This window comes from Musa acuminata, chromosome BXJ1-7 (genome assembly GCF_036884655.1).
Source record: "Musa acuminata AAA Group cultivar baxijiao chromosome BXJ1-7, Cavendish_Baxijiao_AAA, whole genome shotgun sequence".
Lineage (NCBI taxonomy): Eukaryota > Viridiplantae > Streptophyta > Magnoliopsida > Zingiberales > Musaceae > Musa > Musa acuminata.
The window spans coordinates 32,644,409-32,661,212 of record NC_088333.1 but is presented as its reverse complement, the minus strand read 5'-3'; the positions used below and the strand labels follow the sequence as shown (position 1 = coordinate 32,661,212).

At 42.6% G+C, this 16,804-nt stretch overlaps 1 protein-coding gene across 1 annotated transcript; it reads right to left on the bottom strand.

The window, feature by feature from the left end:
- Nucleotides 1-14,503: 14,503 nt before the first annotated feature.
- LOC135679978 (stem-specific protein TSJT1-like) lies at nucleotides 14,504-15,864 on the bottom strand. Its single transcript, XM_065193954.1, has 4 exons — nucleotides 15,488-15,864; nucleotides 15,169-15,412; nucleotides 14,963-15,083; nucleotides 14,504-14,880 (listed from the first exon to the last, which is right to left on the bottom strand). The coding sequence occupies exons 1-4, from the start codon at nucleotides 15,727-15,729 to the stop codon at nucleotides 14,693-14,695; spliced, it is 795 nt and encodes a 264-aa protein (XP_065050026.1). The 5' UTR covers nucleotides 15,730-15,864; the 3' UTR covers nucleotides 14,504-14,692.
- Nucleotides 15,865-16,804: the final 940 nt, after the last annotated feature.

The following is a 16,804-nucleotide window of genomic DNA, read 5'->3' as shown; positions in this document are numbered from 1 at the left end:
GTTTCATAAACCACCATCCCCTTGGACTACTCCGATTTGTTGAACAAACTGTGCATTATTCTGCCTCCTACAAACACACTTGCTAGATTGTGACTCCACGTTAATACAGCTCCCGCTGCACCACTCAAGGCCTAGCAATATGCTGAGCTCGCTGCACACTTCAGCCTCCTACGGACGTATCCTTCTCATGTCGAAGAGAAAGTTTCAATACTCCATGGCACCGAGTTTCGATCGCTTTGGGATGGCCACAAACATTCCATCGTTCGCATACAAAGCCCTTGCATGAGTACCGAATTCTTCGAGTTAGCAATTCCCCTCACCTCTGTGAGTTTTGCACAACTCTTTCGGTCGATGAGCAACCCATTCCACCTTGAATGGTCTCATCCTTTACCAAGTGCCTCGCTTGCCTTGAGCACCATCAAGTATAGTTGTCAACGTTGAGCCGTAGCTCGAACTCAACCATCCCAACCTTTATGCGCTATGCATTCTTCCAAGCTTGCTTGTTCTCGTGGTGCCTCTTGCGCGAAGGGTTGGTTATTCCTCTGAATGCCAATCTCAGATGCCCACTCCTCCGAGTGACTCCTTTTTCCTACATCTCCATGCCCGTTTTCCCCCAAACGATCGCGCGTGTGCTGACTGCCCTCAATGCAGCCCGGCTAGGTCCCCCACATTTGCAAGCCAAGTGTTTCTATGAGTGCTTGTCCCGCTCTGATATCATATGTCATGGACTTAGCTGGTTTTGCTTAAGTCGTGTGGTACCCTTGTGTGTCCGTCCGCAAAGGTCAGCCTCCCTAAAACCTCCCATGGTCCCTTAGGACCTACAAAAGAGAGAACGGGTTAGAGAAAGCGCCTCACTCGGGATCCGCAAGCAAACATTTTAAGAAACACTTCATAGATAATGCAAATTATAAATAGACTTTATAAGCTCTGAACGGTTGCACAACAAAGGGTCAAAATGGTCCACTACAGACCGAGTTCTCTCATAAGTGTCCACATGATACAACCTTTATTTACAAGCCTAAAATGACCACCAAACCCAACTAAAATGGGTATGTTAAGCCTTCGATCGTCCCTCTATATGCTGTGCAAAGCATGAACAAACCAAGAGACACGTGCATACATAAGCATTACATCAAACATCCTATTTAGAATTTTATCCGTGACATTGTGGGCGACCAATGCGGGATCAATAATCGGGGAACAAAACAATATTCACGTCCGACCAAAGGCAGCAATGACGGCCACGATTGAACAAAACAGAGTCAACGATCAACGACGTCCTGTCACAGCCTTAGCTGGAATTGCCTAAGGTGTGAGGCACCCTTGCGGCAAAGACGCGAACTTAGCTTGCGTTGCCTAAGTCGCGAGGCACTCTTGCGGCAAAGACGCGAACTTAGCTTGCGTTGCCTAAGTCATGCTTCGCCCTTGCGATTTGCGTCCGCAAAGATCAGCCCACTTGTAACCTCTCGCAGGTCCCGAAGGACCTGTAAAAAGAGAAAGTTAATTAGTTCGAAGAACAAGCGACGGACAAGTCCTGACATCTCGCGAAAAGGGGAAGCTTTACAAGCAATTCAGTGAGCACCTTACGTGCACAAGAGAAAAGAAGGAGAGGGGAAAACAAGGATTTTAAAAGGTTGAACAAACAGCTGCAAGTCCACAAACAACTGCTCACCGAGTATCGGGCGCGACAACAAGTTCCTGTCAAGGTAACGTGCGAACTTGTGAAAGATTGTTTAACGTCTGATACTATACCAAAGCTCCATCTAGCCTTGTGCCACCTGGGTGGTTCCAAGGGGCTGAGATGGCTGACATTTTGTGAGCGGAGGCGGACTACAAAAAACAGCTTGTGGCACATGAAAATGGAGCTGTTTTGGGCTGTTTTGGGGTTGTTTTGCTTGGTTCGGTGAGCAGTCGCTTTGTAGCACTGCAACTTGTTCGAACTTATATTTTTACAAGCAAAATGACTCAAAACCAAGACAAAATATGCTGCCAAGCAGCTGTTCATGTAGATGAGAGCGACGAACGATTCGTTGAACGGAGTTGTTGCGGGTGCGCGATGACCGTTCGTGACATTCTCCCCCACTTAAACTGTCGATGCCCTCGTCGATGCTTATTGGTAGTTGTTGATAATTGTTTCTTCATGTCGTAGGGCGTCTTCGGGCTCTCAACTAGTTTCAGTTCGGGGAAGCTTTCGCCACTTCACCAAGTACTCGGTCTGCTCAACTTCATTAGGTAGCTTTATCTTGTGATCCGCTAAAATGGTTTCAACTTGCTTCTCGTAGGAGACTCTGGTGGGGGGCAGCCGAGTTGGAACACTTTGGGAAGCATTTTGCGGATCTGAGTGGTAGGCTTTTAGGTTGCTGGCCTGAAGAACGTTGTGAATTTTGAACTTCGCCGGCAGTTGCAACTTGTAGGAGACGTTGCCTACCATACTGATAATTGGGAAGGGCCCTTCATACTTGCGCACCAATCCTTTATGGACTTTGTTCCTAAAGAATTGGAGTGATGCTGGTTGGAGCTTTACCAACACCAAATCGTCGACCTTGAACTCTTGCGGTCGTCTTCCCAAGTCTGCCCACTTCTTCATCCTTTTTGCGGCCTTCTCCAAGTAAGCCCACGTTGACACGGGAGTGTCTAATTTGCTACAATCTACTCATATAGATCATACTGATAATATGATATTTTTTTCAGCCAATAATATTGCTACATAATCTTCAACTCAGCCTACTCAGATAAGATAGATCATCAGCATATTCCCAGCACAAAGGAATACATTAATGGAGTTGGTTGACAGCTGTAAAGCTATATCATGGTGCTTTTCTTGATGGCTAAGGAATTCATTAATGGAGTTGGTTAGCAGCTGTAAAGCACTTAATTTCGAAATTTCCTATGTATGAAGGGTTGTTTCATGCACTAATATTTATTTTGGGGTTTAGGGCTTAAAAAAAACTTTAGAAAACTGAGGATATTGGCAAAAGCTCTCTTGGAGTGCTCTTTTGAACTATGTATCTCTTGGATGCGTCCTTGAGTGGTGAGTCTTTTGCTTTCAGTTCTGTATCGTTGTTTATTATCATTAGGGTGGTGATCTTCTGTATCCCTTTTGATTTATAAACTTGGTGGTGAGCTATATTTCGTTTTACCAAAGTTTCTTCAAAAGTTCGTTCCTTGCCTTCTGTGACATTTTCTATCTGAACAACTATTCTATCGGTGTTCTTTCGAAATCCATTCTACGTTTTTACCCTCCCCGGTATCATTCTGGTATCAGAGCTAAAGGCTAGAGATCATGGCAAGGCGGAATGGAAAAGATGTAGTTGGTGAAGGTAGCGATCACAAAGATGACGTTGAGTCGTTGAGGCTGCAGCTACGAAAATTGCTACGTAGCCTACAAGAAAAAAATGAGATAATCAACGAACTTCAAAGTAGACATAACCAACATGAAAATGAAGCTTGAGAGTTTACTTCTGATGATGATACACCTCTTCCAAGGGAGTCGAGAAGATGTCGGAGAAGAAATGAAGTCCAAGACGAGTGGTAGAATAAATATAACCCCAGATTTGATATTCCAGAATTTGAAGGTAAAATAAATGTTGATGACTTTATCGATTGTCTTAATACAGTAGAAAGAATTTTTTATTTTCATGAACCACCAGAACAAAAGAAAGTCAAACTTGTGGCACTCAAACTCAGGCGGAATGCATCTTTTTGGTGGGAAAATCTAAAGAAACAAAGAGAACGTGAGGGGAAGAGTAGATCATTACATGGGAGAAAATGAAAAGGGAGCTAAAGAGAAAATATTTACCTCATAATTATAGGCAAGAGATCTTTCTCAAAATACATGATTTCAAGCAAAAAGATCTTAGTGTGGAGGAGTACACCGTAGAATTTGATAATTTGATGTTAAAAGGAGAGCTTGTGGAACCGGAAGAGCAAACAATTGCAAGATACTTAGAAGGTCTGAAGTATGAGATTGCTAAAGTTGTTCAGCTACAGCCATATTGGTCTTTAAATGATGTGAGCAAGCTGGCATTAAAAGTTGAAAAGCAACAGAAGTTTGAAAAGAGTTTTCGGTATGGCTCAAAAGAAGGCTACACAAAAGGAGGAAGTTCCAAGCCTACTATCCAAAGCAAGGTGATATCGAAGGTGCAAGAAAAGGGTGAAGAGTCTGCTGGCAACAGAAAAACACCTAATTCTTCTACCCCAAGTGGCCGAAAATGCTTCAAATGTCATGGTTTTGGGCATATTGCTTCGGATTGTCCAAATAGGAGGATTGTAACTTTGGTTGAAGATCATAGTGATGGAGGAGAAGATGAAGCTGACGATGAATCAAAATACGATGATGATGAGGAAGAGATTACTTATGCTGATCATGGTTTGTCTATTGTATTGCAACGTAGTTTACAAGTGTCATATGTGGCCGACGACGAAAGTTGGGTGAGAAAAAATGTGTTTCACACTAAATGCACTTCTCTTGGCAAAGTATGTTTGGTGATCATCGACAGCGGCAGCTTTGAGAATGTGGTATCTTTATATATGATGCAGAAGCTAAAGTTGGATACCATCCCTCATCCACATCCATACCAGTTATGTTGGCTGCAAAAAGGAAATGACATCAATGTAACTAAAAGATGTTTAGTTTCATTTTCTATTGGCAAGTATTATAAAGATGAAGTATGGTGTGATGTTGCTCCTATGGATGCTTGTCATTTGCTGTTGGGAAGACCTTAGCATTATGATAGAAGGGTGTTGTATGACGGCTACAAACATACTTATTCTTTGAAGGTGAATGAAAAGAAGATTATTTTAGCTCCATTACAACCATCTAAAATCACTACACCAAAGAAGAAAGTTAACGCTTTTATGTCGTATGGTGAATGCAAAGGTGAATTAGACAAGGATGGTCATGTTATGGCTTTACTAGTAGTAGAAGAAAATGAGTCCCAAGGAGCATGAAGAACTTCAAAGGCAAGTTGATGAATTGGTTAAACAAGGGTTAATCCGGGAGAGCATGAGTCCTTGTGCGGTTCCTGCATTGTTAGTGCCTAAGAAGGATGGTTCTTGGAGAATGTGCGTGGACAGTCGCACCATCAACAAAATCACAGTGGACTATCGCTTTCCTATTCCAAGGTTAGATGATTTACTTGATCAATTGTGCGGTGCTTGTATTTTTTCAAAAATTGATTTGAAGAGTGGCTATCACCAAATAAGAATGAGGCCCGGAGATGAGTGGAAAACAGCATTTAAAACTAGAGAAGGTTTATATGAATGGTTGGTTATGCCATTTGGGCTATCTAATGCTCCTAGCACCTTCATGAGATTTATGAATCACATACTTAAGTCATGCATTGGAATATTTGTTGTAGTTTATTTTGATGATATATTGGTATACAGCAAGAGTGAAGAGGAGCATATGAATCATTTGAAAGAGATCTTTCTTATTTTGAGGCATCAAAAGCTTTATGCTAATCTAAAGAAGTGTGATTTCTTTACTTCTAATGTGGTGTTTCTGGGGTATGTTGTTTCAAAAGATGGAATCATGATGGATCAAAGTAAGGTAGAGGCTATTCTCAGTTGGTCAACACCTACTTCGTTGCATGATGTGAGGAGTTTCCATGGCTTAACTTCGTTTTACAGAAGATTTATCAAGGATTTCAGCTCTATTGTCGCTCCAATCACCGAATGTTTGAAATGTGATAAATTCAAATAGACTAGTGAGGCTAATGATGCTTTTGAGCTTTTGAAAAGAAAGGTTACTGAAGCTCCTATCTTAGTTCTACCAAATTTTGACAATGTGTTTGAAGTTGAATGTGATGCATCTAATGTGGGAATTGGTGCTGTTTTGAGTCAAGACGGAAAGCCCATTGCATTTTTTAGTGAAAAGCTGAATGATACGAGAAAGAAATACTCTACTTATGATAAGGAGTTTTATGCGATTTATCGAGCTTTGTCTCATTGGAGTCAATATCTTCTTGCCAAGCCATTTGTTCTATATTCTGATCATGAGGCATTAAAGTTCATTAATCACCAGCACAAGCTAAACAAGAGGCATGCAGCTTGGGTGGAGTTTTTACAATCTTACAACTTTATAATCAAGCACAAATCTGGTGTTCAAAATGTAGTTGCTGACGCATTGAGCAGAAAGCATTCTTTATTATCAGCAATGGAAGTCAAAGTGGTTGGATTTGAAACATTCAAAGATCTATATGAGAATGATGTGGATTTTGACTCGATATGGCAGAATTGTAAATCAGGTTCCTTTCAACAATTTTTTATCTTTGATGGTTTTCTTTTTCGAGCTAATGCTTTGTGTGTTCCATCTTGTTCTTTGAGACAAGTAATTCTAGCTGAAGCTCATGGTGGTGTTTTGGGAGGACATTTTGGTAGAGACAAGACTCTAGCTCTTGTTCAATCAAATTTTTACTGGCCTAAAATGTTCAGAGATGTGGATAGACATGTGAAGCAATGCCGATTGTGTCATTTGGCAAAAACAAGAAGTCAAAATTTTGGTTTGTATACTCCATTGCCAGTGCCAAATGCTCCATGGGAGGATGTGAGTCTTGATTTTGTTTTGGGACTGTCAAGAACTCAAAGGAACAAGGATTCTATCATGGTTGTTGTTGATAGATTTTCAAAAATGTCTCACTTTGTTCCATGCAATAAATCAAATGATGCATCTCATATTGCTGATTTATATTGTAAGGAGATTGTTAAATTGTATGGTATTCCAAGAACTATGGTGTCTAATCGAGATTCAAAATTTGTTAGTCATTTTTGGAGAACTCTTTGGAGGAAGCTGGGTACTTCTTTGAATTTCAGCAGCTCACATCATCCACAAACCGATGGGCAAACTGAGGTAACAAACCGAAGCTTGGGAAATTTACTTAGAAGCTATGTTGGCAAGAATATTAAGCAATGGGATGTCATTCTTCCACAAATTGAGTTTGCCTACAATCGTTCTATGCATCATAGTATTGGTAAGAGTCCTTTTGAGGTTGTTTATGGTGCTAATCCTGCTGGTCCTTTGGACTTAATCCCTCATTCTACAACAACACAATTTAGTGGAGATGCTGATGAAAGAGCTAAGCAGATAAAGAAGCTACATGAGGGTGTGAAAGCAACCATTGAGAAACAAAATGAAAGGTACATGCAAGCTGCTAACAAACACAAAAAACTTGTGGAGTTTAATGCAGGTGATTTGGTTTGGATTCATCTAAGGAAGGAGAGGTTTCCGTCGGGAAAATTTGGAAAACTGAAACCTAAGGCTGATGGTCTATTCAAGGTGCTTAAGAGAATTGGCAAAAATGCTTATGAGATTGAGCTACCTAAAGATTACGGAGTATCCCCAACATTTAATGTGGCTGACTTAAGTCCTTTTTATAATCATGATGATGAAACAAACAAGAACTTGAGGACAAGTCTTTTTCAACCAGGGGAGATTGACACGGGAGTGTCTAATTTGCTATAATCTGCTCATATAGATCATACTGATAATATGATATTTTTTTCAACCAACAATATTGCTACATAATCTTCAACTCAGCCTACTCAGATAAGACAGATCATCAGCATATTCCCAGCACAAAGGAATACATTAATGGAGTTTGTTGGCAGCTGTAAAGCTGTATCATGGTGCTTTTCTTGATGGCTAAGGAATTCATTAATGGAGTTGGTTGGCAGTTGTAAAGCACTTAATTTTGAAATTTCCTATGCATGAAGGGTTGTTTCATGCACTAGTATTTATTTTGGGGTTTAGGGCTTAGAAAAAACTTTAGAAAACTGAGGATATTGGCAGAAGCTCTCTTGGAGTGCTCTTTTGAACTCTATATCTCTTAGATGCGTCCTTGAGTGGTGAGTCTTTTTCTTTCAGTTCTGTATCCTTATTTATTATCATTAGGGTGGTGATCTTCTGTATCCCTTTTTATTTATAAACTTGGTGGTGAGCTATATTTCGTTTTACCGAAGTTTCTTCAAAAGTTCGTTCCTTGCCTTCTGTGACATTTTCTATCTGAACAACTGTTCTATCGGTGTTCTTTCGAAATCCATTCTGTGTTTTTACCCTCCCCGGTATCACACATAATATCTGCATTTCGGTGCCACTCCTTGGCAAAGTGGTAGGTTGACAGACTACTCCCAGTATACCCAATTGCCATAGTGTGAGGAGTTGACAGTTGTTGTCCAATAATGATCTCGAAGGAGCTCTTGTTGGATGAAGAGCTCTGCTGCAAGTTGTAGGAGAATTGGGTAATGTCCAACAACTTCACCCAATCTCGTTGGTTGGCACTCACGTAGTGCCGAAGATATTGCTCCAAGAGTGAGTTTATCCTTTCGGTTTAGCCATCCGTCTAGGGGTGGAGGCTTGTGGAGAAGTATAACTTGATCATAACAATTTGAATAGCTCGGTCCAAAATCGTCCCAGGAACCGAGCATCTTGATCACTGATGATATTGTGCGGGACTCCCCAATACTTCACCACATCCTTTATCATCAGCTTGGCCGCCTCCTCTGCTGAACAGTGCAGGGGAGCAACAATGAAAGTTGTATACTTTGAAAATTGATTGACTACCACGAGTATCGATCCGAGTCTCCCTACTAGTGGCAAGCTTGAAATGAAGTCCAAGGAAATGCTCTCCCACAGCCTTTCTAGTACAGGCAACGACTCCATAAGTCCCACTGGCTTCCGCTGCTCTACCTTGTCTTATTGGCAAGTGAGGCACGTTCGAACATATTCCTCCACATCAGTCCCCATCTTCAGCCAGTAGAAGGCCTTCTCCACAAGAGCTAACATTTGGTGAATACCTGGGTGTCCAGCCCAAAGGGAATCGTGATACTCTTTTAAGAGTTTACACCTTAAATTGTCCACTCGAGAAACATAAACCCTATTCCCTTTTGTGTACACGAGTCCCTCTTGGACCCAAAATCATCGTGTCTTGCCTTCTTTAATGAGCTACATCAGGATAACTGCTTGGGGATCACTATACAGTCCATCCCTGATCCTGGAAAGGAAGTTGGAGTGCAACTGACTTGCTTGGCCTCTGCCCTCCAATTGTACGGTATTCACGAGTACCACTTTTCGACTCAATGTATCAGCCACGAAATTTACCTTTCCAAGCTTGTACTCCATTGCTATATCAAATTCAGCTAGGAAGTCCTACCATCATGCTTGCTTTGGGAAAAGTTTCTTCTGCATTTGGAAATAGCTCAGAGCGATGTTGTTTGTCCTTAGCACAAATCATGATCCAAGAAAGTAGTGTCGCCAAACTTGTGCACAATGGATCACCACTGTCATCTCTTTCTCATGCACTAGATATCGCCGCTCGATCTCGTTAAGCTTGCGACTCTCGTAGGCCACCAGATGACCCTCCTGCATGAGTATTCCCCCAATAGCAAAGTCCGAAACATTTGTATAGACTTCAAAAGGCTCTCCATAGTCCGACAATTTGAGCACCGGTTCTTCGAGAACAGTAGCCTTCAGATCTTGGAATGCTATTTCACATTTGTCATACCACTTCCAAGGTTGTTCCTTCTTTAGCAACTTCGTCAGTGGAGTTGCATACTTCGAATACCCCGCTATGAAGCGTCGATAGTAGTTGACGAAACCAAGGAAGCATCTCAACTCTGGCACCTTCTTTGGAGTTCGTCATTCCGCAACCGCTTACACTTTTGATTTGTCCATCAGAATGGAACCATTACCGATTCGATGCCCCAAGAATAAGATCTCCGTTTGGGTAAAATAGTATTTCTCCCTTTTCATGAATAAAGTGTTCTCCCTGAGAACTTTAAAATTTGTCTGAAGGTGCTTGACATGCTCCTCGAGCATTTGATTGTAGATGACGATATCAACTAAGTAGACAACCATAAACTTATCTAAATACTCCTTGAATAGCTGATTCATGAGAGTGCAGAACGTGGCCGGAGAGTTGGTTAAGCTAAAAGGCATCACCAAGAACTCAAACGCTCTATACCTGGTCACACAGGTAGTCTTTGCTTCATCGCCTTCAGCAATGTGCACCTACTAATACCTCGACCTAAGGTCAAGTTTTGAGAAATACTTGGCTTTGCCCAACTAGACGAACTAGTCCGCGATGAGCGGGATGGGATACTTGTTCTTCATTGTCACTTTGTTTAGGGCTCGGTAATCAACGCATAGTCGGAGGCTCCCATCTTGTTTCTTATGGAAGAGAACTGGAGCTCCGAATGGTGCTTTAGAGCTGTGGATGAGACCACCGCTTAGCAGTTCACCTAATTGCTTCCTGAGTTCTGCCAACTCTGGCGGGGGTATACGGTAGGGTGGTCTCGCTGGAGGCTTCACTCTTGGCTCTAGCTTGATGTTGTGATCCACGCCTCTGCATGGTGGAAGAGTCTTTGGCAACTCGGGTGACATAACGTCAATGAACTCTTTCAGGACGTTCACCACTACAACAGGTTCTTGAATGGCCTTCTCGTCGAGTGGCTCTAGCTTCATAGCAGCCATGAATATTAATTCACCTTTTCACACCCCTTTCTTCAATTGCAATACCAATATATGTTGGGGTTCCTTGGTTCCTCTCCGAGAGACGGGAACCATGCAGGGGTCATCACCTCCCATCATACATAGGGAGTTTAGGAACGGCATTGGCACAAACTTCGCCACGTGCATGAACTCCATTCCAAGAATCACTTGGAAGTCGTCCAGTGGAACCGCCATCATGTTGGTGTTCTCGCTCCATGTTCCGATCTTGATGAAAACCCCTTTACCAACCCGGAGATTCGCTTGGCCTCCGAATTCACCGCTTTCATTCGACTTGGGCTCTTCTCCAAGATCAACCCAAGTTGCTTTGCTTCTCGATCGGTAATGAAGTTGTGGGTAGCACCCGTATCCACCATTGCACGGGTTGTTTGGTCATTTAGCTTGATGTCTACATACATCAGCTCACCACTTCCTACTTTTTGTAGCTTGGTCTTTGTGTTCTCCCCCACTTGACCCCGCATGGCGTTCAACAAATGCATCGCTCCCATTCGGAGTCCTTGCGACTCCTCATCATCACTGCTGGCTTCAGAACTACTCGAACTAAGAGCGACAACCTTGCCCTTGTTCGATTTGGGGGAGGGGGGGTGAATGGAGGCTGTTAAAGCATTGAGTGCTTGTTTTTGTGGGTACTCACTCACCATGTGCGGCCCTCCGTACAAAAAGCACCCGCCAGGTTTCGGGGCCTTGCCTTTCGGGCTTGGCTCTTTGTGGGAACCCTTCTTCTTTTGTTCGCCCCCAAGCTCCTTCCCTCGAGAATATTTTGGAGGGAAATTACTTGAAGATTGTTTCCTTCTTCCCGGGTCTTTAGAGGAAATGAAGTCGGTGAGCCTTTCTACAGCAGCAATTGCCCCGATCAAATCAGAGACATTCCTTCGATGTAGTTCTTGTTACGCCCATGGCTTCAAACTATCAAGGAAGCTGAATAGCTTATCCTTCTCGGACATGTCTTGGATGTCCAGCATTAGCGCAGAAAATTGCTTCATGTAGTCTCAGATGGAAGTATTTTGGCGTAGTTGTCTCAACTTCCTTCTTGCGATGAACTCGGTGTTCTCCGGTAGGAACTGAGTTCTCAACTCCCACTTCAATTCCTCCCATGTCTTAACTCGACACCGACCTTGTTGGATCTCCTCCCAATGGGTTCTCCACCAAAGTTTTGCATCTCTGTTCAGATACATAGTTGCTATGGAAACTTTGGTTTCTTCAGAATCAGGCCTCGTAGCTCGAAAGTATTATTCCATGTCGAATAGAAAATTCTCGAGCTCTTTGGCATCTTTGGTCCCTCCATAACCATGAGGCTTGGGTGCCCTCAAGTTTTGTGGCAACGCAATGCGGGTGTTGCTTCCTCCCGCATTTAGTGCTCTTGTGAGCATGGTCACCCTCGAAGTGAGTTCCGCCATAACTTCTTGCAAGTGTTGTACAGAGTCTTTGGTGTCATCTGACAATCGATCGACTAGGGCCTCAACCTTGTCGATCCTGGACTTTGCTTCTTCTTGCGAGCTCTCTACCCCAACAAGCCTTTGTTGGCCATGGTAGAGTTTCTCCAAGCTCACGTCAAGAACGTCTAAGCGGGTTTCCGCCATTGTAAGTCTCTCCTTGTGACTCTTTTTCTCGGTTGGCGCTCCAGATTGTGCCTCTTCCGCTCGCGAAGAGTAGCCAACGTCTCGCTCATCATGTTCACTATCGCGCTCCTCTTGAGCGGCTCCAACAGCATGAGAGCGAGTGTTCACATGCAGCCCACCTATAGCTGCTTGGGGCAAGGGTCCGGCTTGCCCTGTCTTGCTTGATTTGCCACGATGCTTTGCCATGGTGAAGTTGCGAAGTTCCTTCGCTGCTCGCTCGAAGTACTTGCCCACTCTAATACCACAATGTCGCGGCCTTAGCTGGAATTGCCTAAGGCATGAGGCACCCTTGCGGCAAAGACGCGAACTTAGCTTACGTTGCCTAAGTTGCGAAACATTCTTGCGGCAAAGACGCGAACTTAGCTCGCATTTCCTAAGTCACGCTTCGCCCTTGCGATTTGCATATGCAAAGATCAGCCCACTTGCAACCTCTCACAGGTCCCAAAGGACCTATAAAAAGAGAAAGTTGATTAGTTCGAAGAACGAGCAACAGACAAGTCCCGATGTCTCGCGAAAAGGGGAAGCTTTACAAGCAATTCAGCAAGCATCTTGCATGCATAAGAGAAAAGAGGGAGAGGGGGAAAACAAAAACTTTAGAAGGTTGAATGAATAGCTGTAAGTCCACAAACAACTGCTCACCGGGTGTCGGGCGCGACAACAAGTTCCCGTCAAGGTAACGTGCAAGCTTGCGAAAGATTATTCAATGCTCGACACTATACCGAAGTCCATCCAGCCTTGTGCGACCTGGGTGGTTCTAAGGGGCTGAGATGGCTGACATTTTGTGAGCGGAGGCGGACTGCAAAAAATAGCTCATGGCACACGAAAACGGAGCTGTTTTGGGCTGTTTGGGGCTGTTTTGCTCGGTTCGGTGAGCGGTCACTTTGTAGCGTTGCAACTTGTTCGAACTTACATTTTTACAAGCAAAATGACTCTTAACCAAGACAAAACATGCTGTCAAGCAGCTGTATATGTAGATGAGAGCGACAAATAGTTCGTTGAACGGAGTTGTTGCGGGTGCGTGATGACTATTCGTGACAGTCCATGGAGATCCGAATAGTAATCATCGACTAAAGGAAAGGTGGCAGCCGAACAAAACAGAGTCGTCGACCGGCTCTGGGCATTCATCAAGGGACACTAGCAGGCACGTCTGTGGCCACAAGAGAGGTTGTTAGAGCGAAAGAGAGAGGTTGTGGCAGCGACAGCAAAGGTAACAACAGTGGGGAGTCGCGGTGGAGATCCGATAAAGAGGGAGTGAAGATTGCTGGACGGAAATCCGTGACTAAAGATAAAAAGAACAAAGTCACGACGACAAGATAGATCTCATTAAACAAATCTATCGGATCTGAGGACAAGGAGGAGGCAACGACAAAAAATACGATGAAAGAGTTGAAAGAAAGGGGACGAAAATTCACACATATTATTGATGTCATTGAACCCTGTTTATATGGTCAAAATAGAATCTAATCAATATTTGGTTCAGTATCTAATTATGGGGGATATGAAAATTTTAATCAAATCCTCTATATGATAACTTAGTTTAATTTCCACTATAACTTGGTTAATTTTTACTATACTAACTTAAATTTTACTAAGATGATTAGTATTTTTTTAATTAAATTTTATAATAATTAAATATAAAAAATTAAAGATTTTTTGGAATAGATTCTATCATCTATCACTATCTTGATCAACTTCTACTAAATTGATTTTCACAAAATCACTAGAACTCCTAAAATAATTTTTAAATATTTTTTTTTTGATGATTCTATAATAACTAATTATCGAATTTTAAGATTTGTTAAATCGGTGTAACATCGTTTAATCTAGAATGTAACTTGAGTACCTTTCACTTCCATTGAACTAACTCAAAATTCAATAGGATTACTAGAATATGATTCTAAGATGATTAATATTATTCTTTATTTTTTTTATAAATTTTATGATAATTAATTATTTTTTCAATAATATCTATGATCGAGTAAAAGTCTAATAATATTTTTATCAAAGTGAGAAAACACTCAAGTAAAAAAAATGAATAGGGAAAATACCATCCGATAAAAAACCAATAATAAAAATTTTTCAATAAAATAACCAAGAGGATTTTTTTTAATTTGATATTTTCAAAATTTCTCAAAATTTTATAGGACTACTATGGTATATGAGATGATTTTATGTATATTTTTTATTTATCTATGAGAAAGGTTCAACTTTTGTATGATTTTAAATATAACTTTCAAAAAAATTTAAAATAAGATGTTTACTCATACAAATTGAATATATCATATATCTTTCAAATTTTAAGATCATTTACAAATATCCCTCCTATTTATATCCATCAAGAAAAACCAAATTAATTATCATTAATATTCACCTATCTAAGTAAAGAAAGTTAACACCTATATATATATATCCAGCACTCAGGAAGCAATCATGCCGAGACAGACGCAAATCCATTATGTCCTCACAGGGATACGGATCATATAACAATTCTCACACACTATATTTTAACGGAAGCTCCGAGACTGTACATAGACAAACACCACCAGCATCCGATCGGCCTCAGTAGGAGTCAGTCATTCCACGAGGCCCAGTTGGAGGCGCTTCCCACCCGCGGCATGGTGTTGACCTTGGAGAAGGTGTCCACCCTGAAGCTGGCGCCGCACATCACCCCATCGCTGTCCACCCTCGGCATCGCCCTCATCTTCCTCGTTGGGTGCTCGAAGCTCCTCAACCCTCCCTCGCTGTGGAACATGCACCCTGAACCAACCAGTTCACATGCCGATCTCAAGTTAGATATTATATACGCCTATAACAACAGCCATAGAGATTGTCTCCATACCAGTAGGGAACGGAGCGTAAGATTTGCCGCAACTTTCTTTCATGGTTTCAACATCATCACAGATCACAATCGACCCATCCGCAGCGATGCCCCAGTACAGTGGCACGCCACCGTCCGAGCTCTGGCCAATCGAGAATGAGGACCAAGTTAAGTGCGTGTAGCCACGTTAAATAGGTCGAGCACATTGTGCGAATGCACGTACGTACCAGAGCGGCGAAGACGGCACCGGTCTTGTTGTCGTAGACGACGAACGCGAAGCTGCCGGCGAGCTCTTTGAGGACCTGGTCGGCGGGGTACGGACCCCGGTCGCGCAGAGTACGGTAGGCCTGGATCACCAGCAGCGCCTCGTTGGTCGATTTGCTGCACAACCCGTACTGCCTGATGAGAGAGCTCAGATTGTTCAGGCTCCCCACGAACATGCAGTATACCTCATCAAAGCTACAGAACAACCTGCAGCACAACACAGTTATGCTACGTACACACACTTGTGATGCTAATGTTATGTAGGCATACGAAGAAACGGACCTCTGGTGGTGGAGGGAGGGATGGGGAGCGTCAAGGCCGAGACAGGCGAGGGCAGCGCCGCAGCGGAAGGTGGCGCATAAGGAGTGGGCCGGGTGGGTGGAGTGGAAGTCCCGGAGGATCTCATCAGGGTTCTTGGGTTGGCGCCGGCGGTAGCCGGGCTTGGGAGGGCCGCCGTAGGTGGACTCAGGACAGTTGAGCTCCTGAGGGGGGTGGGCAAAGGTCTTGTGGAAGATGGCCAACATCTTCACTTTCTCGGTCTCACTTCTTCCTCTTTGCTTCTCTTAACTCTAAACCTAATAATACCAAGAATCGAATAGAGGCACGAAAGTTAAAAAGTGAGGATTGCTTCGATAGCAGCACAGAAAAAAGGATTGGAATGGAGCTGTGGATGGGAAGGTTGTGGTTCTTTAGACGAGTTGGGGAAGGATGTCACATCCTTTTTAATGGGATGGTTTCAACACACGGAGAACGAAAGAAGATAAGGTTTCTTGCGTGGATAAGGGTACTGTTCTCGTGACTTCGAAACCTAAGGCGGTAAATTGACTGCTCAAATTCCAGAGAATGAAATCTAGAGCAGACGAAACTATTACAAGTGCTGGACACGGCCTAACAAAGATCCGATTTGGGCTGGTCAGACAAAACGGAGGGTGAACATACAACACACCGATGCCCTTTATGGCCCACCGTAATCGCGCATCCTATGTTCGGATGCCACGTGATTAAATTTCTTTTGTTTTTTGTGGAACACAGAAAATTATCGAGTCTCGACAAAAAGCGCACCACACCAAATCAAATCACCGCATCCGGACGTATGCAACACGTGGCCCTCCACGTCACAACTCCTATGATCCTTCTATTTCCGGATAAGGTTCGAGCATGTGGACATGCGGCGTTGTCTCGTACGCACGCGACGCGGCGGATGCTGCACTGACCGCTTCTCATGTTTCCCATCGTCCTTGCATGCTGTATTAGGAAAAATATTATTAAAAAAATAAATATTATCATGATATTTTTAATATTTTGATAATATATTATTATAATTTTAAATTATATAAAATTATGATAACATATTATCATTATTTTAGTCTCTTTTCTTCTTGAAGCTCCTCTCAAACTTACATTGATAAATTATACCTCGTGATATACTCCATTTTATTCTCTTTCAATCGATTATGATGTTATGGGTTACATAGATAATTGTCCTTCGTAAATGATTAGAGTGAAATAATCTTGAAGTCATTAATCTTAAACATACTTTTTGGATCAATAAAAATCTTCTTAGAAGTACTATCATTATCTCTCTCTCTCCTCAAATCA